This window comes from Aulonocara sp. 'chitande type north' Nkhata Bay, linkage group LG20, assembly GCF_057382095.1.
Source record: "Aulonocara sp. 'chitande type north' Nkhata Bay isolate Kocher_YH1m ecotype deep benthic linkage group LG20, A_spYH_male_GT1.1, whole genome shotgun sequence".
NCBI classification, from domain to species: domain Eukaryota; kingdom Metazoa; phylum Chordata; class Actinopteri; order Cichliformes; family Cichlidae; genus Aulonocara; species Aulonocara sp. 'chitande type north' Nkhata Bay.
In genome coordinates this window covers 5,925,957-5,946,458 of record NC_141363.1, presented here as the reverse complement: position 1 = coordinate 5,946,458, position 20,502 = coordinate 5,925,957, and the positions used below count along the sequence as shown (strand labels likewise).

The 20,502-nt window shown below is 37.6% G+C and overlaps 2 protein-coding genes across 8 annotated transcripts in view; one reads left to right on the top strand and one right to left on the bottom strand.

The window, feature by feature from the left end:
* The window catches only part of phactr3a (phosphatase and actin regulator 3a), a 34,377-nt gene extending 32,013 nt beyond the window's left edge, over positions 1–2,364 (top strand). For both annotated transcript variants that reach the window (XM_086276705.1, XM_086276704.1), the window contains exons 8-12: positions 334–389; positions 574–635; positions 735–875; positions 1,200–1,276; positions 1,727–2,364. In XM_086276705.1, coding sequence (XP_086132831.1) covers positions 334–389; positions 574–635; positions 735–875; positions 1,200–1,276; positions 1,727–1,742 — 352 coding nt within the window. In that variant the 3' untranslated portion in view covers positions 1,743–2,364. The remainder of the gene's footprint in view (positions 1–333; positions 390–573; positions 636–734; positions 876–1,199; positions 1,277–1,726) is intronic.
* Positions 2,365–2,376: 12 nt separating this feature from the next.
* sycp2 (synaptonemal complex protein 2) lies at positions 2,377–19,839 on the bottom strand. Of its 6 annotated transcripts, none has more exons than XM_086276702.1 (47): positions 19,699–19,839; positions 19,244–19,302; positions 18,999–19,139; positions 18,784–18,913; positions 18,590–18,696; positions 18,474–18,498; positions 18,174–18,259; positions 17,983–18,077; positions 17,815–17,849; positions 17,587–17,729; positions 17,410–17,462; positions 17,123–17,168; positions 16,816–16,914; positions 16,627–16,687; positions 16,357–16,505; positions 16,092–16,145; positions 15,627–15,713; positions 14,773–14,869; positions 14,307–14,353; positions 14,005–14,055; positions 13,485–13,548; positions 13,318–13,363; positions 13,122–13,201; positions 12,563–12,963; positions 12,322–12,449; positions 12,204–12,243; positions 12,000–12,064; positions 11,865–11,910; positions 11,721–11,755; positions 11,562–11,619; positions 11,312–11,477; positions 11,130–11,194; positions 10,857–11,045; positions 10,274–10,396; positions 10,066–10,182; positions 9,375–9,516; positions 7,801–8,087; positions 6,408–6,692; positions 6,229–6,280; positions 5,940–6,068; positions 5,317–5,492; positions 5,017–5,111; positions 4,465–4,564; positions 4,251–4,309; positions 3,463–3,541; positions 3,117–3,173; positions 2,377–2,900 (listed from the first exon to the last, which is right to left on the bottom strand). In XM_086276702.1, the coding sequence occupies exons 2-47, from the start codon at positions 19,265–19,267 to the stop codon at positions 2,844–2,846; spliced, it is 4,671 nt and encodes a 1,556-aa protein (XP_086132828.1). In that variant the 5' UTR covers positions 19,268–19,302; positions 19,699–19,839; the 3' UTR covers positions 2,377–2,843. The 6 variants fall into 6 exon arrangements, with proteins under 6 accessions (XP_086132828.1, XP_086132829.1, XP_086132824.1 ...); XM_086276703.1 differs by having other exon boundaries at positions 12,204–12,240; XM_086276698.1 differs by having other exon boundaries at positions 18,590–18,913.
* Positions 19,840–20,502: the final 663 nt, after the last annotated feature.

The following is a 20,502-nucleotide window of genomic DNA, read 5'->3' as shown; positions in this document are numbered from 1 at the left end:
AGTAGTAGAGAGGAGAGCCTTCACTGCTGCGGCGTTGTGCAGCAGATACTACCGCATCTGAGATGCAGCACACAGTACCCGAGAAATAATTAGCAGACTTCTCAAAATAATAATAACAACAACAAAAAAGGAGAATTAGCTTCGCTGATTGTTCCAGATGTGGGGAGCGCCTCCGCTGAAGTCTCACAGCCGCGGTTTGGATGCGAGATGGAAACATAGGGGATTCCTCTCGAGAACGCGCACAGCGAAGAAGCTGCAGCCCGTTTAAAGAGGACCGGACAGGTTATCTGAAGATACGATGGTTCAAAACGTGGTTTTGGTGTTTCTCCGCAGGAGGCTGAGCCAGAGACCGAATGTGGAGGAGCTGGAGAGTCGGAACATTTTGAAACGTGAGTTCAAACACCGCAAAACTACTCCCGAATATTTCACTCACAGCGAAGTATCTCACAGAGAGGCATGCCATATACATCATGCATTAATCAGCGCAGTAAACAACGCATGAGTACACTTTTTTCTTCATTTTTTAAAAATTTAATTATGAATTTTTAAAAGGAGCTGTTTTTACTTTCTTAGAGAGAAACGACCAGACAGAACAAGAGGAGAGGAGGGAGATCAAACAGCGGCTAAACAGAAAGGTGAGACTCCGTTTCTATTAAATACACTGTTCTGATGCTCTGGTTACTTCAATGTAAACAACAGACGGTGACAAATGTTTGGCACCTTGTCTCTTCCAGCTCAACCAGCGGCCCACGGTAGATGAACTGCGGGACAGAAAGATCCTCATCCGCTTCAGTGACTATGTGGAGGTAGCTAAAGCTCAGGACTACGACAGGAGAGCAGACAAGCCCTGGACTCGTCTGTCAGCAGCAGACAAGGTATGTATTGGATAGTGCAGTCACATCACGTTGATCTCTATGTCTTATTGCCACCACTCACTCAGGACTTATCGCCAAAATCAATTTCACTATGTAAGTCAGTTGGATTAAACAAATACCCAACATCTTTTCCCAAATTCCCCATTGACCTATTACTCAGGCTATCCAGCATTGCAAGTTGCTGTTATCAGCTTATCTCACAAAATCCCCTGTCCTCTTTAAACTTTTTAGCCTGATTTTATACACAAATATATATATTTCTTTCTTCCTGTTGTTGCTTTGCTGCTTGATGCACTGATGCATTTTTTTTCCTCTTCCCAACAGGCTGCAATCCGGAAAGAGCTGAACGAGTTTAAGAGCACCGAGATGGAAGTGCATGCCTCAAGCAAACATCTAACGAGGTCAGCATTTGGAAACGCCTGCCTGTGTTTGGAAGAACATGCATGCATGGGTTGATGCTCTATTCTAAGCTGCAGCAGTCTAAATTTAGCTCTCCTTGAGCATACAGAGGTGCATGCAGGAGCTAAAGATAGATGGGAGTGCTATAATGGGGAGGGGGAGGTTGTCCTCCAGAGAGTTCTCACTACCAGGTAGCAAAGCATGATGAAAGGCCACCGTGTCCTTGGCTTAATCATGTTTGAAAAGCACGAGACCTCGTGAGTTGTAACAGTGACCTAGAGGGAAGGTAGGAGTGTAGGTGCCTGGCTTCTCAGCACTGTAAATGGCTGTGCTAAAAATAGAGCCACAGAACTGATTAATGGCTGCAATAACAGAAGGGCATCTGGTAACAAAGGCACCCTCTTGCTCTCACCATTTATTTCTATTCCCTTTCTTTCTATTTGTCTCTCCAGGTTCCACCGACCGTGAAAGTGTGGAGTTTCTTCTGTGAAGAAATGCTGAGCTTTGACATTTCCTGAAGCTGCTAGAAGCTGCTCAGTGGCGACAGTTCAAAGAGCCCGGAGCCTTTCTGTCTTCGGCGCGCCTTTTTTAAAGAATCTTCCGCCACCCTTGACCATCATATTATCAGTATGAAGTCACGGGTATGGGAGAGATGATGATGGTAATGTTAGCACTGGCGTGTCCTGGAGACTGCTGAGTGCCAAACGTGGAAACTGGCAGGTGGAAGAGACTTTGGTGGAGCCTCTGACTCTCAGGACAAGAGCAGAGTATTAAAAAAACAAAAACAAAACAATCTTGTCATTCAGTCATTGTTTTTTTTTCTTTTTTTTGTACTAATTCATGGACTCCTGACAAGATTGTGTGAATCTGTGTAGTGGGAAGAAGTTGTGCATGTGACCAGCTTCACCTTTTCTTAACTGATGAATAATGTGTCAAGACTGTGTAAAGACTGTGCAGCGTGGGGGAGGTGGCATTGGGGGTTGAATTTGATATTAACTGTACATACAGTATGTCAATCAGAATGGGACCGTCGACGTCTTCACTGAAAAGAGAAATACCTTTGTAAGCACTTACTTGTCTTCAAAATACAAGGCCTTTTTTTTAAACTGTGCTGCCTCATTTATTTTTAAAACAACTTTATTTTCATTTAACAATATGGTAGAGGAGTTATTAAAAAACAATCAATACAATTAAGATCTTGAAAGTTTACTTGACCATTTCTAGTACTTAACAAGCTTCAATGAATAAATCAAGAATTAGGGTTAAAAATAGAGTCAAGTCAATGAATAGCATGGGAGAGCTTACAATAACACCAAAACTTATTCAATTTATAAAAGCCATAAAATAACACCAGAACACAATATTTCCAATCAAATCCCAAACACTGGAACAAAGCACCATTAGAATAAACCAAAGACATCTGCATGGAATCAAAGCAGAATCCAGAAAAACAAACATTGCATGAAAATACTTTGACTGAGCACAGCAGAACTGCCTAGGACAGCACGAAACACACAACCTGCTTTATTGCGTTCCGGGACAGTGTTGAACTCAAACCCGGCTCCCTCATCAGGGGAAGAACAAAGCATGCAGTCCTTTCTTGACTCTCTGGAGCTCTCCCTCCAGCTATAAAGGACACAAAGAAACATTCGAGAAAGACGCTTAATTTGAGATCTTACACAACATCATCTGAGTCATACTTTTCTTTCAATGGTACGTGCTTATGCACAAGCTTTCACAGAACCATTGTTCTTTTGACAGAGTGATGGACACAACATTAAAGACACACAATGCAAGCCCAGCTCTTCTCTGTTTCCTGAAGTTTCACCTGTTCATACTCACCATCTCACTGAGGAATTTGTCCTGAACTGACTTCATGTCTTTTCTGATTGTGCACATCTGAAAACAGCACAAACAGCAGCAGGGTTTTTGGGAGTGGTAATAAAGAATATGACACAGTCAGGACACACAGGGGGAGAATAAAAGAGATAGCAAAATGTCACAAAGGCCACTCAGCAAAAGTCATATTTGATAGACAGCTTGACAGGCAGATGACCTCTTCTAAATTAAAACACATAAACACTGATTATTCAAAGCTGAATTTTGAGTTACAGCTACAGACTGCACTCAAGCAACACAATGAAGCAAATATTAGATATACTGTGAAGTCTATGCATGAGGATCACACCTCAGATGTGAATATTCTCTCCTCATACTCCAAGCTGTTGCACATGTTACTCTGAAGCGCTCTCTTCAGGAGCTCATTTCTGGAAATAAGGAGACAGACAACCATGGAGCTGTATATGTGATTTCTTTTACACATTTTTAAATATTTTCGTGGCTATCGTGTCACTCAGGATGGAACTACCAAGATAACAAAGAACAAACAACAAATTAGTGACACAAGTATGGACTGCAGAGTATTGTGGCTAAAGGACCCATTTAATACAATCCCTTCTCAGATTCGAGGAGTTAGCAGCATAATAAACTGCATATGGAATTTTTTTAAAACAGAGGGCATAAATGGCAATTAATAAAATATATGTTTATCAAAGGAATAATACTGATATTGGTTTCTCATATACTCACTGAGTGACGAAGTCAGACATATCTGAAACGACTGTATAGATTATGTGTGTTAATTACCATATGGGGGAAGTTGATAAATGGGGGTGCTTTATTTTTATTTTCAGCTACTAGCAGTGTAACTATGGAGGGAATGCTTACGATAACCCCAGCTAAATGATAGTAGGAAGAATAGGATGTATAGGACGTGTATTTAGTTGATGATTTCAAGCTTAATGAAAAAAGCTTTTTTCAAATCAAAAGTTTTAATCTTTCTTCCAACAGAAAAATTTGATAATTCTGTGTATTCTTCTTTAAACCTGAAAGGACACCATTGATCAGAGTGTGGAAAACAGAATTATAAGACTCTTTTAGTACTCAAACACACACAAACACACGCTTTAATTTCACCTTGTGATTTCCTGCTTCTGGTAAGAATGGAAAGCCGTCATCTGTTTTTTCCAGTACATCTGTATAAGGAAAAACCATTGGCACTGGTCAAATCTACAACAGATCATCCTGGCGGCAGGTATTATTCAACAGAACATTGTATGGCTGGATATTTTGTTTTTAATATCGCTTTCTGCATTTTCTCTATGTGGCAGACAGAGTCAGAATAACCTACAGTGAGGTCATTATCCATGTTTTTCAGCACAGTGTCATCCTGCTCCAATTTGTGTATCTCCTCCAGGAGGACCTTCTGAATCTGTTTAAGCCTCTGAGTCCTGTAGAGAGGACAGACAATTAACCAGAAAAGTAGAAATCTACAAGGAAATACAAACAAAGATTACAGTGTCCTATCACACTCATGAAAGACCACTGTAGGGTTGTAGCCAATAAAACATAAAAAGGATTTATTAACACAGCAAACTGACTTCTAACTAGATTTCACATTTGCTAAGGACCCCTGTGTGAAGAAGCCCAGATACACATTTTTTTTTGAATAGATTATTCTGCCAAATCTTTCTTTTTCATATTCTCCAGTTATGAACACACAAGAGAAAATAATTTAGGTTAAAATAAAATGATCACTATAGATTCTCACTTGCCTTTCAGGACTTCTCTGTTAGTGTGCTATCGGCCATCAAATTAATTAAAGGTTGGCGATAACAAATGTTGCATATTAACCGAAAAGATCAGACTTATAGTTCATTTACACACTGACAAACTAACTGACCTGCATTTGGTAATTTGCATATTAATGGAAGAGACGTGTTGCTGGACGGTCTTCAAAGACTGCTTGTTGTAAAGCTCCATCATGCTGTAACGTTTCTGAACATGAACATATATGGTTATGTAGCAGTTTTGTAAGTAATCATTCAACAGCAGTACACACTGCTGTCTCAAATACATGTTTACCACATACTAGATTTCTCACAACATTAAGTGTTCCTTTAAATTGTGAACACAGCACAGATGCAATGTAGTGTGCAGCACTATTCTCTAACTATGTTGTATGTCTGGACACATTTCCAACCTGGAACTTCTTCTTGAGCTCCGAGCTCAACTGCTGACACATGTTTCTTGGGTTTACAGCAATTTCTGGCAAATCTAAACCTTCATCAATGTCCACGTCTCCATCTGTTACTTCACCCTCCCAATGACCAGAGGAAGACTTCACCTGGCTCAACTCATCCACAGCAGGCACCTCAACTGTAGGTAACAAACAGGAACATTAACATATTAGAAAGGACAACATTAGAGTCAAATTCTGATTCAAGAATGTTTCATAGTTTTTTTTTACCAGATCTTTTAAAGATGCCACTGATATCTTAAATATCCTCACTACATCCTAAATCATATATAAAAAAACAAAGATGTTTTGACTGTGCTGCAAGGAATATTTTGACTTCCTGTGTATCTCTTTTACATCACATATAATTTAACAACGTCAATTTAACAAAATAGTTCCAAAAAATACATTCAGATAGATCACCTTAGATTAGATTTGGATGTAGTAAAATCCTGATCTAAAAAAAAAAACACATGAAGAAACTTCCTGTGCCAAAGTTGAAACACATATTAGCTTGTCTGATTAAGGCATGTGTAGTTAAGGTTTTCCTGTGCTTATCTATGTAAGAGACTCTGAATATATCTAACCCGACTTGAATAATTTCCGTGGCTTCAAATGAGGAGAGTGATTCCCTCTCATCTTGCTTCTCATACTCTCTTCTGTCTCCTCGTCCTCTGAATCACTAGACAAGGAAATGTGGCGCTTGCGGCTGGGCCCTGTTTCAAAAATCAGATGTGACAATTAGATAGGATGCCATTTTATAATGAAGCGCAACTTTAATTTGGTGCAGAGTGGACCTAACGGTGGAATTAAACTGTAGCAACCAGGAAATTTATGGCAAACCCCCCCAAAAAACAAGTTAAACGTTTATTTTACCTGAAACATGAGACTGTGCGAGTTTTGAGTCTTGGTCTGACAGTGGCGTCATCTATCAGGAGGACAGTAATGAGTTAGTTAGTTTGAGTGATTTAGTGTTCTTAAAGTTTTTTTTGTTCTTCAGCTGTAAAGTTACATTAATCAAAAAAAGAAACCAAAAATCAGTAAAGAGCCAATACCTCTGCTTTAACAGATAGAGCCAGGGCAACAGTGGGACCGTCCTTAACTTTGCTGGTGAGTACTGATGAGTTAATAGATGATGAGCTTAGTGAAATCTGGGATACTGAAGACACATTACTCAAACTACAGCAGTGGCAATGGCTAATTGTGTCATTTGGAAATGGTGACTGAGCAGGAGAAGGCAAGGGTGGTTTGTCCAGCTCAAGGAGTGTGGATGTCAGCAGGGGTCGAGTGGACAAAGGAGAATGAGGTGCTGAAGAAAGATGCTGTTCGATTGTACTAATCTGGAAACAAATAGAAGATTGAAGGCGGCAGAAAGTGATGAGAAATAATGTCAAAAAAAAAAAATATGGTAACTCGTTTTGTGGTTAGCTAATGATCATGTCTGCCATAGATAAGTGACAATAAATGAAAAAGACATTTCACACAATGCATGAAGAAGCACAGATTAAGTGCTGCAAAGCCATTATCTGCTCTGTACGGCATTAAGTAGGTCATTTCAATCATCATGTGCATTTCCCCATAATTAAAAGATCTATTTATTAGGAATTCCTCACATGGCTAACTCATAAGAATGGCTTCGTTTAGCCGTAGCCATCTCATGTTAGAGAAAATAACTGTCTGGAGTAGAATTTAGCAGTTTGCAAATCAAACTTTCCAGTTGCTTATAAAGGACAAGGTTCAAAATAAGGTTTTTAAGGGGAGGGAGTTATATTTTCAGTCATCCCTATCCACATTTTTCTCGGACAGTCTGGGAATTTCAGCTTAAGTCATGCTTAAGTCAGTGGCCTACGTTTTTACTTCAGTGAAATAATAACTCACACTACGATTCAAGTTGTGCTACTGATTCTCACAAGACTGTTGACTGACATCAATAACATCTATGCAGAGTTAGTGCATGAATAGCTTAAAGACCTGACAAAGATGCCAAAATGAGTGTATAAACATCTTTATGGTGAGTCCAGATGAATTTAACAACTCAGCCCACGGCAGATCGCTACAGATGTGCAGTATACTGGACTAACTTTATACAAAGAGGAGCAAAGACAAAATTAAATCAATAAGGCCTCCTCACTCTTTCCCTTCTGGCCTTTTTGCTGAGTTAGGTGTGACTACCCTTTCCATCTTACTTTGTTATTTATTTTCTTTAATAACAGAACACCACCCACACTGGAATACTCCACTATTTGCTGAAGCAATGTTCAGAAATAAAAAAAATGTGCTTTCAACTCAACAAATTAGAAAAAACCCATACTCATATATTTTGCACTGTGCCGTTTTTTAGGGTGAATGTGAAACAAGTATTTTTCTACCCTAAAACACTTTCTTTCTGTTTTAACCCTTGACAGATACCTTACCACAGTGCCATAATATGTCAGAAAGGTGATGTACCTTTGCTGCACTAAGTTCAGTCGGAGGTGCAGGGATTTGTCCTCCAAGTGAAGTGAGAGAAGGGACAGACTGCTTAGAATGAGTCTTGGATGAGCCATGATTCTTTTCTGCAGTGTAGAAAGAAGACTTGCACATTTCTTTACTTCTGACTTTAGGTTTGGGTAGCAGCAGGACTGGCGAGGGGGTGTCTTGGCAAGAAGGCTTAGGGGAGGCAGGCAGCGGGGATCCCCGCGGGGTGAGAAGAGGGGAGCAGGTCAAATCCAAGGTTGGGACTGACCTATCAGCAGCTGCGGGGATCCAAAATAAGCACAGATGTTCAAACAGCTGGCTTCAGAAGTTGGACAAAGAGTAGAAGGTCAATATACACAAGTTCCTCTACATAGAGGTTGGAGAGCAAAAGGTTTCTTTATGCAATGCTTTACATAAAGTGTTTAGAGTGAAAAGGTTTCACTGCCATGGAAACACACATTGCCGGCACCAAATTGTTTCACAGGGGTTTATACAAATATCTAACAGCTGATAAAGAACCAGCGTTACAAAAAGGGGGTTTTGTGTGAAGAGTATAATTTTTTACAAATATAAATGTTAAGAAAGATAACGAGACTCATCATTATGACTCGGAGTAATACGTTAAGTTAGCATTTCTGACGATCTCACCTTTTGAGAGTCAATGTTTCTACACAATAATGAAAATCAAAGATTACCATCCACTCTTCTGCTGAAGAAAAAATATGTGTCACTAAAGGAAAACTTTTTTTTTTCAATGTTAAAATGACTATTAAGTACAACCTGAATTCTGAAAAAATTGCGATGCAGTGAAAAATAACAACATAATCCAATGATTTGAAAAGTTCATAAACTTTTCAAATCATCTGTGGCTGTGGCTACAATGTAGCTTGCCATCACCAGTGTGTGAATGTGTGTGTGAATGGGTGGATGACTGGATATGTAAAGCGCTTTGGGGTCCTTAGGGACTAGTAAAGCGCTATATAAATACAGGCCATTTACCATTTTACCATAAACCCATATTTAATTCAGAATAGAAAGAAGTGAAAAATGTATCATTTTAAGAAAAAATTCAAGTTCATTTTGAAATGAATTTCAGGTGAACCTGTCATCTTTACTTCTGAGAAATGCACTTTTTACCCCCAAATCACGTTACTAACCTGTGCCAATCAATCTAATTAAGTGCATAATCTTTCTCCAGTGGTTTCATTTTAAGCACACTTAGTTTACCAGCCTTTTATTGCTTCCATCAAATCCAAAATGAGCTATTATTTTTCATGAAATAGTAAAATATCTCCGTTTAAACATTTAATATGTTATTTTCTGTGTTCTATTGTGAACAAAATATGGGTTAATATGATTTACAAATCACTGCATTCTGTTTTTATTGACAGTGTCTAAGGTTGTCAGGGGGGAATTGGGGTCATGATACATGTCACCACTGTGATGGAATTAACAAACCATTTGATCAAACATTAAACATTAAATAGACATTAGCAGCTGTCAGAGGGATCAAATGGCTCTTATCTAACTCTGACGCTAGAGAGTCGTTTTTTATTGTATCTTACATCTCATCTTTTCCATGAGAGGAGGGGATGGACAGAAAGAGGTCTGGCAAGTAACCCAGGAATCCTTCAATGAACTCATCTGTTCTTGGGCATTTGTCTTTTTCAATTTTGAAGTTTCTTGAGGAACATTTTCAGGCCTCTGCTGGAGAACAAAGTATGTTATTTATGACAACATATTATACTGTGAAATCCATTCAGAAACACAATCTGCAGGTGAAGATTTAAGACCACAGCATATTCTCAGCTAAATACAGCCAAAAAAAATTAAATTTCTCCTTTTGACGTTAAATAATAAACTACTGAAATATATTCAGATCAAAGACTGTATAAATATGATAAACATAGCTGCCAGGTCTGATAAAAAAAAAAATCTGGGGTTTTTCTAGTGAGTTTCTGGTCTCAGCTGATAGTTTAACGTCTTTATAAATTGCTTTCCCCTGTTGAGTCAAAGGGGTAAAGCAGGGCATGGTTCAGGGAAGTTCTACCTTGTAACTGAGAAGCTGTTAGCCCATGGATGTCATCGTTTTTCATTTAAATTTACCACTTGTTCGTGATACATGTGCTGTGTAAATTCTGAATTACCCATCTATAACATATAAGTGTATAAACACTTAGTATCTGCAAAGATATAAAGCTGTGAGTTGAAGACAACAAGTAATAAGAACATTTCTGTGCAGAACTGATGTCCTACCTTAAGTACAGAAGGTTTTTTAAAATCTGACTGGTTGTTGTTGCGTTTTCTCCTGTAGGTAGCAGCTGCTCGCTCAGAGGTTTTCTCATGCTTCCTCTGCTGGTCTATAAAATATTTCTGTTGAAATTCAGAAGAAAAATAAATATGATATTGCTCCAGCCATTTCTCACATAACCACTTAGTAAAGATGACATTAAACACAAATGACCTTGGAAGTGGCTGGCTTCTTTGCGCATGGGTTTATATTGTTTTCCATTTGCTGGGTGCTGTCAGTCTTTTTCTTCTTTTTTTGAGTTGCATGAACTTCCACGGTTTTCGCAGAGAATGAGTACTATTTATAAAGAAAAGAAAGGTACAAAATATACATTATTATTGTTGCACTGGCTTGAAAGTTTGTTTTTTTGTCTTTTCACCAGATGAAATGTGTATTTTTAAAACTCACTATGGTTTAGTGAGTAGTTTATTAACACTGTGACTGAGCAATATATTTTCTACACCTGAGCTTAAAATTGTATACCTTTAGAGTATTGAAAGGACGGCCATGAAAAAGTCCATGAAAAAAGGCATTTTGATATTCAATATAATGTGTGGAGGCAGGATGAAGTTTGCCTTTTTACACTATATATATTTACAAAATGTTTTAATAAACATGTCTGCTTCATCTTTTGTTTACTCTTGACACTGTTGCCAATAGGATTACTTAAAAAAGCAAAGTGGTACCTGTTAACCGTTTAAAAAAACAAAAACAAAAAGCAGTAACAATGCTTAAGAAAAAGAAGTCTGTCTCCTGCCTTGGTAGCAGGAGGATCCTCAGGTTCTTCTGGCTGACTGTCATCAGTATCTGGCTCTTTGTAGCTTCTGGTAGAGGCGGCTGCAACTCTCTTGGGCCTCTTAGTAGCTGCATGTTGTCTGCTAGGTGCTGCTGCTAGCTTTACTCTCTCCTTTGGCTGACCAAGGTCCCTTTTCATGCGCCCGTTTTTCTGATACAACAGTGACACACTGTGGTTACTTAAAATAGTGCAGCTTGTAGCACACAATTTACAAAAACATTAATCATTCCTTACCTGAGTTGGTTTGTTATTACCCAATCCAGCTCTTGGAAAGGTTGGGACTAAATCTGGAGATTCAACTGTAATTAAACAAAACCTGTATGCAATTACTGATGTTTTCAAATAATTTTATTGGCATACAGTCGTGATGCAACAATTTTCAGACTTTGAGTCTGAATGTAACTTTAATGGCCTACCAGAAGCATGGTGTGGGACAGGTCTAGGTTTGATGGGCGCCTGCCTGGAGTATTTGATAACCTTGGGCTTGGACTTTGTGGCTGACTCTCTCAGCCAGCTGAGATCTGTTGTGGCATTTTCTGTGTCTGTGTCACTAAACAGGTGCTTTTTTACATGCCCCTTCTTCTGTAACACAGAATACAGCAGAGGACAGACATGAGTACACAAGCATGAAGAAAATGTTTCCACAAACATACAATGAATGCCTACTTTCGCCACAGGCTGCTCTTTCTTGGTTGTGCTGAGGAGTACCGAGGAGTGGATGCCACTGTCAAACAATATGGGAAGTATAGATTTAAGAAAGATTTGTAACAAAATATTAATATTTAAGACAAATAAAAGTCACAGAACATTCTCAATGGGGCCTACTTGCTCTGTATGCCACAGGTGTTTATGTTCTCCTTCTAAAATGAAATAAGTGAAACAAGACTGTTAACTTTAATCCTGAATTTTCTAAGTTCTCATGCTGATACATGTCAATACATAAAACTGACTCACATTAGTAACACTTACCTCAGAACTGAGGGGTGTATTGGTCCTGAATGCAAAAACGTCATCTCTATACAACAGGGGAAAAAACTATTACATTCACTGAAAGACAAATCTATCTTCAAATATCTTTGAAATGTTTTAATCGACTTAGATTACCTCCGCCTCACAGAGTTTGTTTTGGTTCTGCTGTAGGATGTAATTGGGTTTCTGGATGTTTCTCTCTAAAATACATCAAATGAATCAATAAATTATCTTTAGTAAAATAAATACAGAAAAGTGCTTTCAATGTTTTTTTTAAAAACTATATTTTAAAAATTACTCAAATTAATCCTAGACATAATTCAAATATTGATCACTTACTTTTCCAGTTGATAACCAGCTCATATTGAAGATTGTTCTACTACAAAAACAACTCCATTAATGACATTATTGAAGTGGAAATTTAAAATGGAAAAATTACAGCCCTAAATGTTCATACCTGTTGACAAGAGAAGGAAACCAGTTCTGAGTGAGCTTTTCAGAAGTGTGTTTTTCTTTAGATTGGCCATTATCCTTATAGCGGCTAGAGATGAGCTTCACCATGCTGCCTGCAGCCTCTGAGTCTCTCTGAGAGCAGAAATTTGAAGGAATAAAAAAACCAAAGAAACAAAAAAAACCTTAATTCTTAACAAGAATTTTGGACTTGACATTAAGCTGCATAAACTTCACAGAAGTCATACCTTTTCTTTGTCTAATTGAGCCCTCTTACTTTCAGTTTCAGATTTGAGTGTTTTTTTCTCCTTTAGAGTTTTAGTTGTGGAGGTCTGGAGAACAGCACTAGTCTCCAGTGACGTCTGGCCCTTGCTCTTCCTTTTTGCACGGCCATTGCTCTGGGCATGTTGCGGCTTGGAAGTACATAATGAGGAAACATACTGGTCTTCTGCATTTGTTTCATTCGAGTCCCTTCTGATATCAGATGCTTCAGGAGGTGGAGAGTCTTTGTTCCTCTCCTTAAGGACCTGCTGCAGTCGCTCGCTGAGCTGGATATGCAGTTGCTTTTGGCAGACTGAGGTCGAGGCTGAAACTGACCACTTCGATGATAAGGAGCGCTCCTGAGGACGCAGCATAGCTGAACAAGGTTCTAAAGAGAGGAAAATAACTGTAATCAAAACCCTGATAATTGTTAATGGCATTAACATTTAACTAGCTTGTTTTTTGTATATTTTACTAGCTGTAATGTACAATGACAGTTTCATAATTTTAGCGATACTGAAGATATTTTTTGCCGCCTTAGTTTACCAGATCTTGGCAGGGAACTCGTTTTCTGTGTTGGCATCATCAGCATTTTTGAAACTGAAAATTTGTGCCAATTAGAAGCCCTGTAATTTAAATAAAAACATAAATATACTCAGATAGACCCATTACATACAGATATCAATCAGAACACTGGCTATGCAGCTATGCAAACAGACTGGAGGTTCTTCATGATACTTGCATGTTACTCCCAGTTTGGGGTTGGGTGTCAGGCACAAAATTCTCCTCTGCAAGTGAAAAGGCCAGTAATGGGTTGAGTCTTTAAACAAATAAAGCTGTATGTAACAAAGATAATACAGTTTATTTCTGAGTTAAGCAAAAAACAATGAAAATATATTTATATCATACCTCTGGATTTTTCTCCTCCTTGTTCAGCCAGAACCATGTTCACAGCATCTTTCAGTGGTATGCTCTGCAAATGACAGCAAATGAAACTGTATGATATTTCATATTTAGCAGAACACAGTTATTTACTTTGTGCCTCATACTAAATCCTCTGTTGCTTATAATTGCTGCACTGACTGCATTGTTAAGAACCCAACAGCAACGATTTTTACATCACTTTATTCTGACTGTGTGGAAATTATGTCTTTACATCAGGCTATGAGCATTAACCAAACAAACAAAAAAAAGAACAAACCAGTACCCTGATGGAAATTCAATGGTTAGGTGACCAGAGGAGGTCTAGATAAGTCTAGGTAGTTAAAACATCGAATTATTAAGAAACGTGAAAAGCAAAACCCCTTTTTACACAGCTGGATCATATTATGGTCTCCTTTAATCAAAAAGGTTAAAAAGATCATGCAAAAGTAGCAACAGTAGTAAAAAAAAAAATTAAAAAATTAAATCATTTATAGATAGACTGTACCTTTTTGTATTTGTCACCTTTATTCTCGATGGCCGGTTTAGAGGCTGTGCTCTGTAGAGATGCATCACATCGATAGTAACTGAATAACTGAATTTCCTGGACCTGGTGTATAACTACTCCTAACTTGGCTAAACAGTACACATTACAAAAACATGAACATTTACTTTACACTATTTGTGCGGTATGCAAGGACTTACAGTATAAAGCAATATAATCAGAGTATAACTAAAACTTAATACTGAATACATTAAAGAGTAGCTGCTATGACTGCAGTTCTTAACAGTGGTGATATGTGAACTAACCACTTCAAGAGGTGACTTTTCTGTTCCAATGCCATTGGCTGGAGTGTCTAAAAAGGAGGACAAAAAATATCATACTCATTCAGGATTTATTCAGTGGTTGAGAATGATACAACTGAGCACAAATGAAACAACTGGACACATAATAACTACTTAGTATTTACATACGAACTAAACTAACCCCAAAGGACATGAGGAATCTGATTCAGCTCTAGTATCTTTACATGTTTACTCTATCCATACTCTAAAGAGTTATAATACAGTCTATTAAAAAAAAGCAAAAATTACTTGTATAGGGTGTTCTTTTTGTCTTCTTTCACAACTTGTATATTTAGTTGTTTTTGTGATTATGTTTATTCTTGTGATGTAGCCCATTTATTTCTCTCACCAATAAAATAAAGCCTGTAACTTAGTACAATTGCTGGAATTGGTGTGGCTGCAGTTCTTCACACTTTGTACTGTCACCTACTTGATGCAAGAGAGAAGGAACGATGCACACTTCCAGCTCCGCCGCTGCTAAAAAAGGCAGTGGCCTCAGAAATCTTCATCTTGGCTGGGGTGACCACCTGGAGGGAAAATCAGATGTCTATAAATCTTTATGATGGTCTGTTTTGTAGATTTTATTTCACATCAATAATAACACAGAAGTCTTTACAGAATAACTTCTGTGTTTAAGAGGAATTTAGTGTTTAATCCATGGTGAGGAAAATACTGCTCAATATTTATTTGGTGGCTTGTGTGCTCCCTCTGCTGTTAAGTTTCAGGTGTGCCTTTCTATTGAAGTATCACAACCAAGAGTTGTCTTACACTTTCATTATATAACTGATGCCAGCCTTAAAAAAGATGTTAGAGTGTAGCTGTTAACATTTATATTAATAAATGGATAAATATTTGCAAATACTGACTTTAGCTGAGGAATTGTTTGTTGTATCAATCTTCGTTAACTTCCAACTTGTGTTTTGACTCATTCGTTTTCTCTGAACTGATCTTTTTCTGCTTTCCTTCTTATTTTGCAGGTAGTTGCATGTGCTGTATGTGTTGCATTGCTACATTAAATAATATTATACACATTACAGGGATTTTCCTGCATATCTCTAGAAGCAGCTAGTATTTTAACCGTTTTCAGTGGGGTTTAATTTATAAAGCAGAATTTTGTTCATACCCAGAAATACCAGGAAAAATATGCACACTTCTGTAAAGTAAGCTAAAACACTGCCTTCACTGACTTAACTTTATGTTGATATCAATCATGGTATGCCCCTGCTCCCACTCCATTTTCCTGTCTAGTCTAAACTGTCTGTAATTTAAAATTTAAATCTCTACCTGTGCTGGTGCAGCTGTAGCAGGTAAAACGTAGTTGACAGTACTTTTTTCACTTTCACCAAGAGACACCTGGCTCTCTGGAACAACCTAAAAAAAGATGAACATACAGGATGAAAAATCTTTTTAGACATTAACAAAAGATTTCTGATACAATAAAACCACATGAATAAAAAAACCCACACACAAAAGCTTGCACCCATTATAATTTCGATTTAAATTAATAATAAATATTATACATTTCAATATATTACACTACCAAATGTCCTTGGAGAAGATACAGAAAGCACTGAAGCATAAAGCGCTTTGAGAATCAGAGGACAAAAGCGCTATAGGAACCAGTCAATTTACCATTTAAACCCAACTCCAGCTCAAATATTGACAGTTTAATAAACACTGGAATCTGAGATGACAACTAATTATTACAGAAGTACAATAAGAGCATTACGTTGACAAACCAATGTTTACCTGAGTGTTGTTCTCCATTAAAGATCTAGCTGTAGCTTTCACTACAGATGAGCCCTGACGGAAGAAGAAAGTCTTAATCCAAATACTTAAATTCATCATGACCACAGTTTAGCTTCTGTTTGGAGCCCCATTCTATCAGTGGAAAATATAGACTTTTCCACTTGTTGTGAAAGTCTTTTTAACATTAATGTATACCTTAGAATTTACTTGTCATGTATCTATTGTGGTGTAGCAAGAAAATTCAGTAAAGACAGATAGACTCTACTTTATTTTTGCTGTGTCCATAGACATTTTGCACAGCCTGCAGGATGTCCAGCGAGGAGCTGAAATGGATCGTAAGAGTGGATCCTTCAGCTGCACCAACAATGACCACCTCTGACAGCTTGATCTGCAAGACCTGCCTCTTACCCTCCTCTGGACATTAAGAAATTTTTTATTAGAGAAAATACTTATACGAAATGGCAAAGTCGCATGCAAATAAAAATTCAGTGAATGCGAGCAGGCACATATGCATTGGCCTTTGTGTATACATTACCTTTTACAGTGTAGCTTTGGACTTCATGCTCATTGAGACATATAGTTTCCCAGTGGCTATCCTTTGAGGGTAAACCAAAGTTTGTTAAGCAGATGTTGACTGCGCTAAGCAAAAGTTGAGATTTTTTAATGTGTATATTACTATGTATATTGTATATGTGTGTATATTACTGATTTGAGGTATCTGTACCTCTTCATCAGCCAAGGAGAAGTAAAAAGAGATGCTGTGGCTGCCGAGGTTGAAGTCAATCCAGAATTCCTCAAGTTTCTCATCCGAGGGCATCAGCAACTGACAACATAACCACAACCTTATTATAACAGCAACTTATAGTATTAACAATACAGCATGAATTTGGACATAAGCTGTTATTAGATTAAACAGACTAGGACTGTGTGGTGAGAGATACCTTATGTGTGTTCAGACAATTAATAACTGAGTTGTTTCAAATTCAGTTTTGTTTTTCACATTTTAGAACAGAATCCCTGTTGATACTGACCTCACTGCTGTCCAGATAAGCTTCCAAACAAGGGTAGGAATACACCCTACAGTGCACAAAGAATTGTGTCATCAGAACTTTCAGTAAATCTTTCCAGTCAATATGGCCCAAATACAGAATGTAATTAGAGATTTTTATTAAAAGAGCTTGGCAAAAGAATTTGTAAAATGCAATATTCTTAGAGAAATAGACAAACATATGAAAATTCATATTAACTCAGGTTTAGAATGAAAGTTACAAATGAAACCACATGTGTTGTATAGCACTGAGCTCTGTTATGTATGTACCTTCTCTTGTCTCCCTGCATCCCATTCACCATGTTTAGAAATGTACGACAAGCCTGAAATCACACACACTTGCATTCAATTTTATGCAGCCTTTCAGCATAAACAACATCAGCAACAGCACCAGTACATCAAAAATCAAAAGCAAATATAAAATAAACCAAAACAGACTAATGTTACCGTCTCAAATTCAGAATCACGTATTTTGGCAAATGCACTGGCCACAAGGCTCATTCTGAACCATTTATATGCAAGTTCCTTCCTCTGGTCAGTTGTGGCCATTCTGCACAATGCCTCCATCAAGGATGACTGAAAGTCATAGTCTGAGGGGGAAACAGAAACAGTGTTTTACATATTTTATTTTTAATAGTAATTCTGGGTAAAGAGAAATGTATAAAGAAAGCTTACCACCAACATCCATTATATGATCAGCCAGTTTGATCCTGTAATCAAATGAGCAATCTACTTCTTAATAATTAGTAAATGTGGTAATTCATTCTTGATTGTGATCATTCATGTTTCCAATTGTATTACATTTAATGTTAATAATCATTTAAGAAAACTACAGTGACATACATGATATCAGAGGCCTCTTGTGACATTAGGATCTTCGTGTCTTTTTTAAGTTCCACTGGGATTTTATCCAGAATTAAGTTGAATTTCCGAATTGCCTGTTAAAACATTATTAGGCAGTTAATCAACTGTACCAAACAGAGGTCTTTCAGGTTCAGTGTTACTCTAAAAAAATTAGATAAACTATTGTACACCTCTTTCTGGATCAGGACGTTGATTCTAGGGTCAACAGCCAACTGGCCAATAGGATACAGAAAGGACTCAGTGATTTTGTATGTCCCTGCAAAAATAAAATAAAACATGGTATAGCAGACAAAGTCAATACTTTCTTCTTGTATACAGAGTCATCATTAAATTGCTGTAAACTTATTAGAAACCTCTTTTAAGTTAGAAACTCTTATCCATCTTACACTTAAATATGTCTCCATTCACTTTTTTAAACAGTATAAAAAGATGTCATTATCTACAGTACATAGAGATATGTAAATCCATACCCTCTTCGCATGCCTGATGAACCACCTTTAACATAGAGAAAGTAAAAACAAACCAAATTAAGAATACTGAAACAGTTGACTTTACAAAGTGTGTTTCTTATTAGAAGTTAGCTCACCATTAAAGCATTTAAAAAGTCTTCAGAGAGGTTTATTAAGTTCTCATCCCACTGCAGCCCACACTGAATCCACAGTTGTCTGCATTTTTCAAACCACTCCACCATCTGCACAAAAAAGGGTTCAATCAGACTACATAAGTTTACAGAACCCACATAGTATGTACCTTTATGTATTATTACGTGTGTACTCATCTTTTTTATTAGACCCTGTGCTATTAACCCCAAAAGTCCTTGGTCACCACCAGGTAGTATTAGGTGTTTTCCACACTTGTAAAGACTGGCAAATCCCAGACTGGCCAATTTGGGGTCTTTTTGAGCCAAACCCTATGGAACATAAATATGGTTTCATTAATTCCACTGATAACGCAGCATCATATTGTGTAACTGGGTGTTTTGAGTTTTATCTCACCCTGCAGATAAGTTTATCCAATTTGCTGAGAAACTGTTGAGAGCATTTCATGGGAGTCTCTTCATAAATCTCCCTCTGCAAGAACACATCCAGTGCTCGGACATCTCCGGACTTTACCGCCTCACTGATTATGTGCTCCAACTAAAAGGTTGAAGTATACAATTTACTTTTCACCATTAGGCCTGAATATTGATTAATTAAGTGATAGGAATATTTACAAAGGGAGAAAGTGTATGCATTCCCACCTGCGTGTTCTGTGCAGGTGCCATCCTTGTGAGAAAAGGTTTTAGCCTCTTTAAATTGACTGTAAACAAAAACAGCAGACATAAACCTACCAATCATAGGCCTATCTTAAAAGGCCTCACTTTATATAAATTATGTATTGACATGTAATTTTCAGAAGTTTAATTAATTTGCCATCAAAAAGCTAAACACTAAGTTATCTGTTATCTTCACATGAGCCTACATGAGATGCTTTATATAAATGTATTGCAGTACATGCAATCTGAGCTATGTCATGAGATATGCTGCTAACCTTTATGACCTCATCAGGCTTTATTGAAGTTAGCTAGCTTAACTTTGATGCTAATAGAAGCTAAACTTTCTCCGAGCCAACAATAAATTCAGACCATAACCATCAGCTAGCCCGGGATTACTACATACCTTAGGGAGATAATATTATATACACAGTTCTACTTACTGTGCTGTCAAATTTGGCACAAAAAGAGGACATGACAGGTTGCTTCTTATTTTAAGTTTTTCAGTTGATCCCCACAACGCGCGCGAAGTCTTTGCATTCTTTGCGCACGCGCGAGAGGGTTTACGTCCAGCCGGAACTGTCGACTCCGTTCATAATACAGTAAGACAACATTAAATACATTTTTAAAAAATCCTGTATACAGGCACTGTTGCTCAGCAGCTCTTTAGTCTGATTGATTTGAAATAGATCTGCTTATTCACCAGGGACAAGAGAACCATGTTTAGATTTTTTTTTTCTGTTTTGCGGTATAGTAAGTAATATTAAAGGGTAAACTGTAAGTATTTGTACTTAATTTTGTTCACATTTTTAAACTTTCTTTTCTACTACAGTTGTCTGACTGCTTTATTTATCAGTTACTTTTCAGGATCTTGCCGTTCTGTCCAGTTATACTATCCTCCCCATGTGATTTTTAACTTGATATCTTCCTGATAAACTACACCTACAGGAGATGCTTGGCCATGAAACCCATATCAAGAAGCGCCTGGTGTTATGTTAGTGCGAGAGGAGTTTTGGAGTTCTGCACTTACTGAGTCAGCAGAGCGTTGCCAGCTTTTAGGGACCATGTGCCTCAAGTCTCAGCAACCCCGGTGTGTAACTTTATATGGTCTGCCACTTCGTGGGTGGCTGTGGTTTCTAAATACTTCCACTTTTCAAAAATACCTCTTACGGTTAATGTTGGAATATCTAGGTGGGAAAAATTTCCAGGAAATGACTCTTTAAAAATGTGGCATTCTATTACAATAC

What these genes read in the sequence shown, in the direction of transcription:
- sycp2 (XM_086276698.1), bottom strand. Translation starts at nt 19,267, where the DNA reads ATGGCACCTGCACAGAACACGCAG. An exon ending in GCTGGTTATCAACTGGAAAA is followed by an intron (nt 12,065 to 12,203) that starts GTAAGTGATCAA and finishes GATGTATTTTAG; the next exon opens with AGAGAAACATCCAGAAACCC. An exon ending in TGTCCCACACCATGCTTCTG is followed by an intron (nt 11,195 to 11,311) that starts GTAGGCCATTAA and finishes GTTTAATTACAG; the next exon opens with TTGAATCTCCAGATTTAGTC.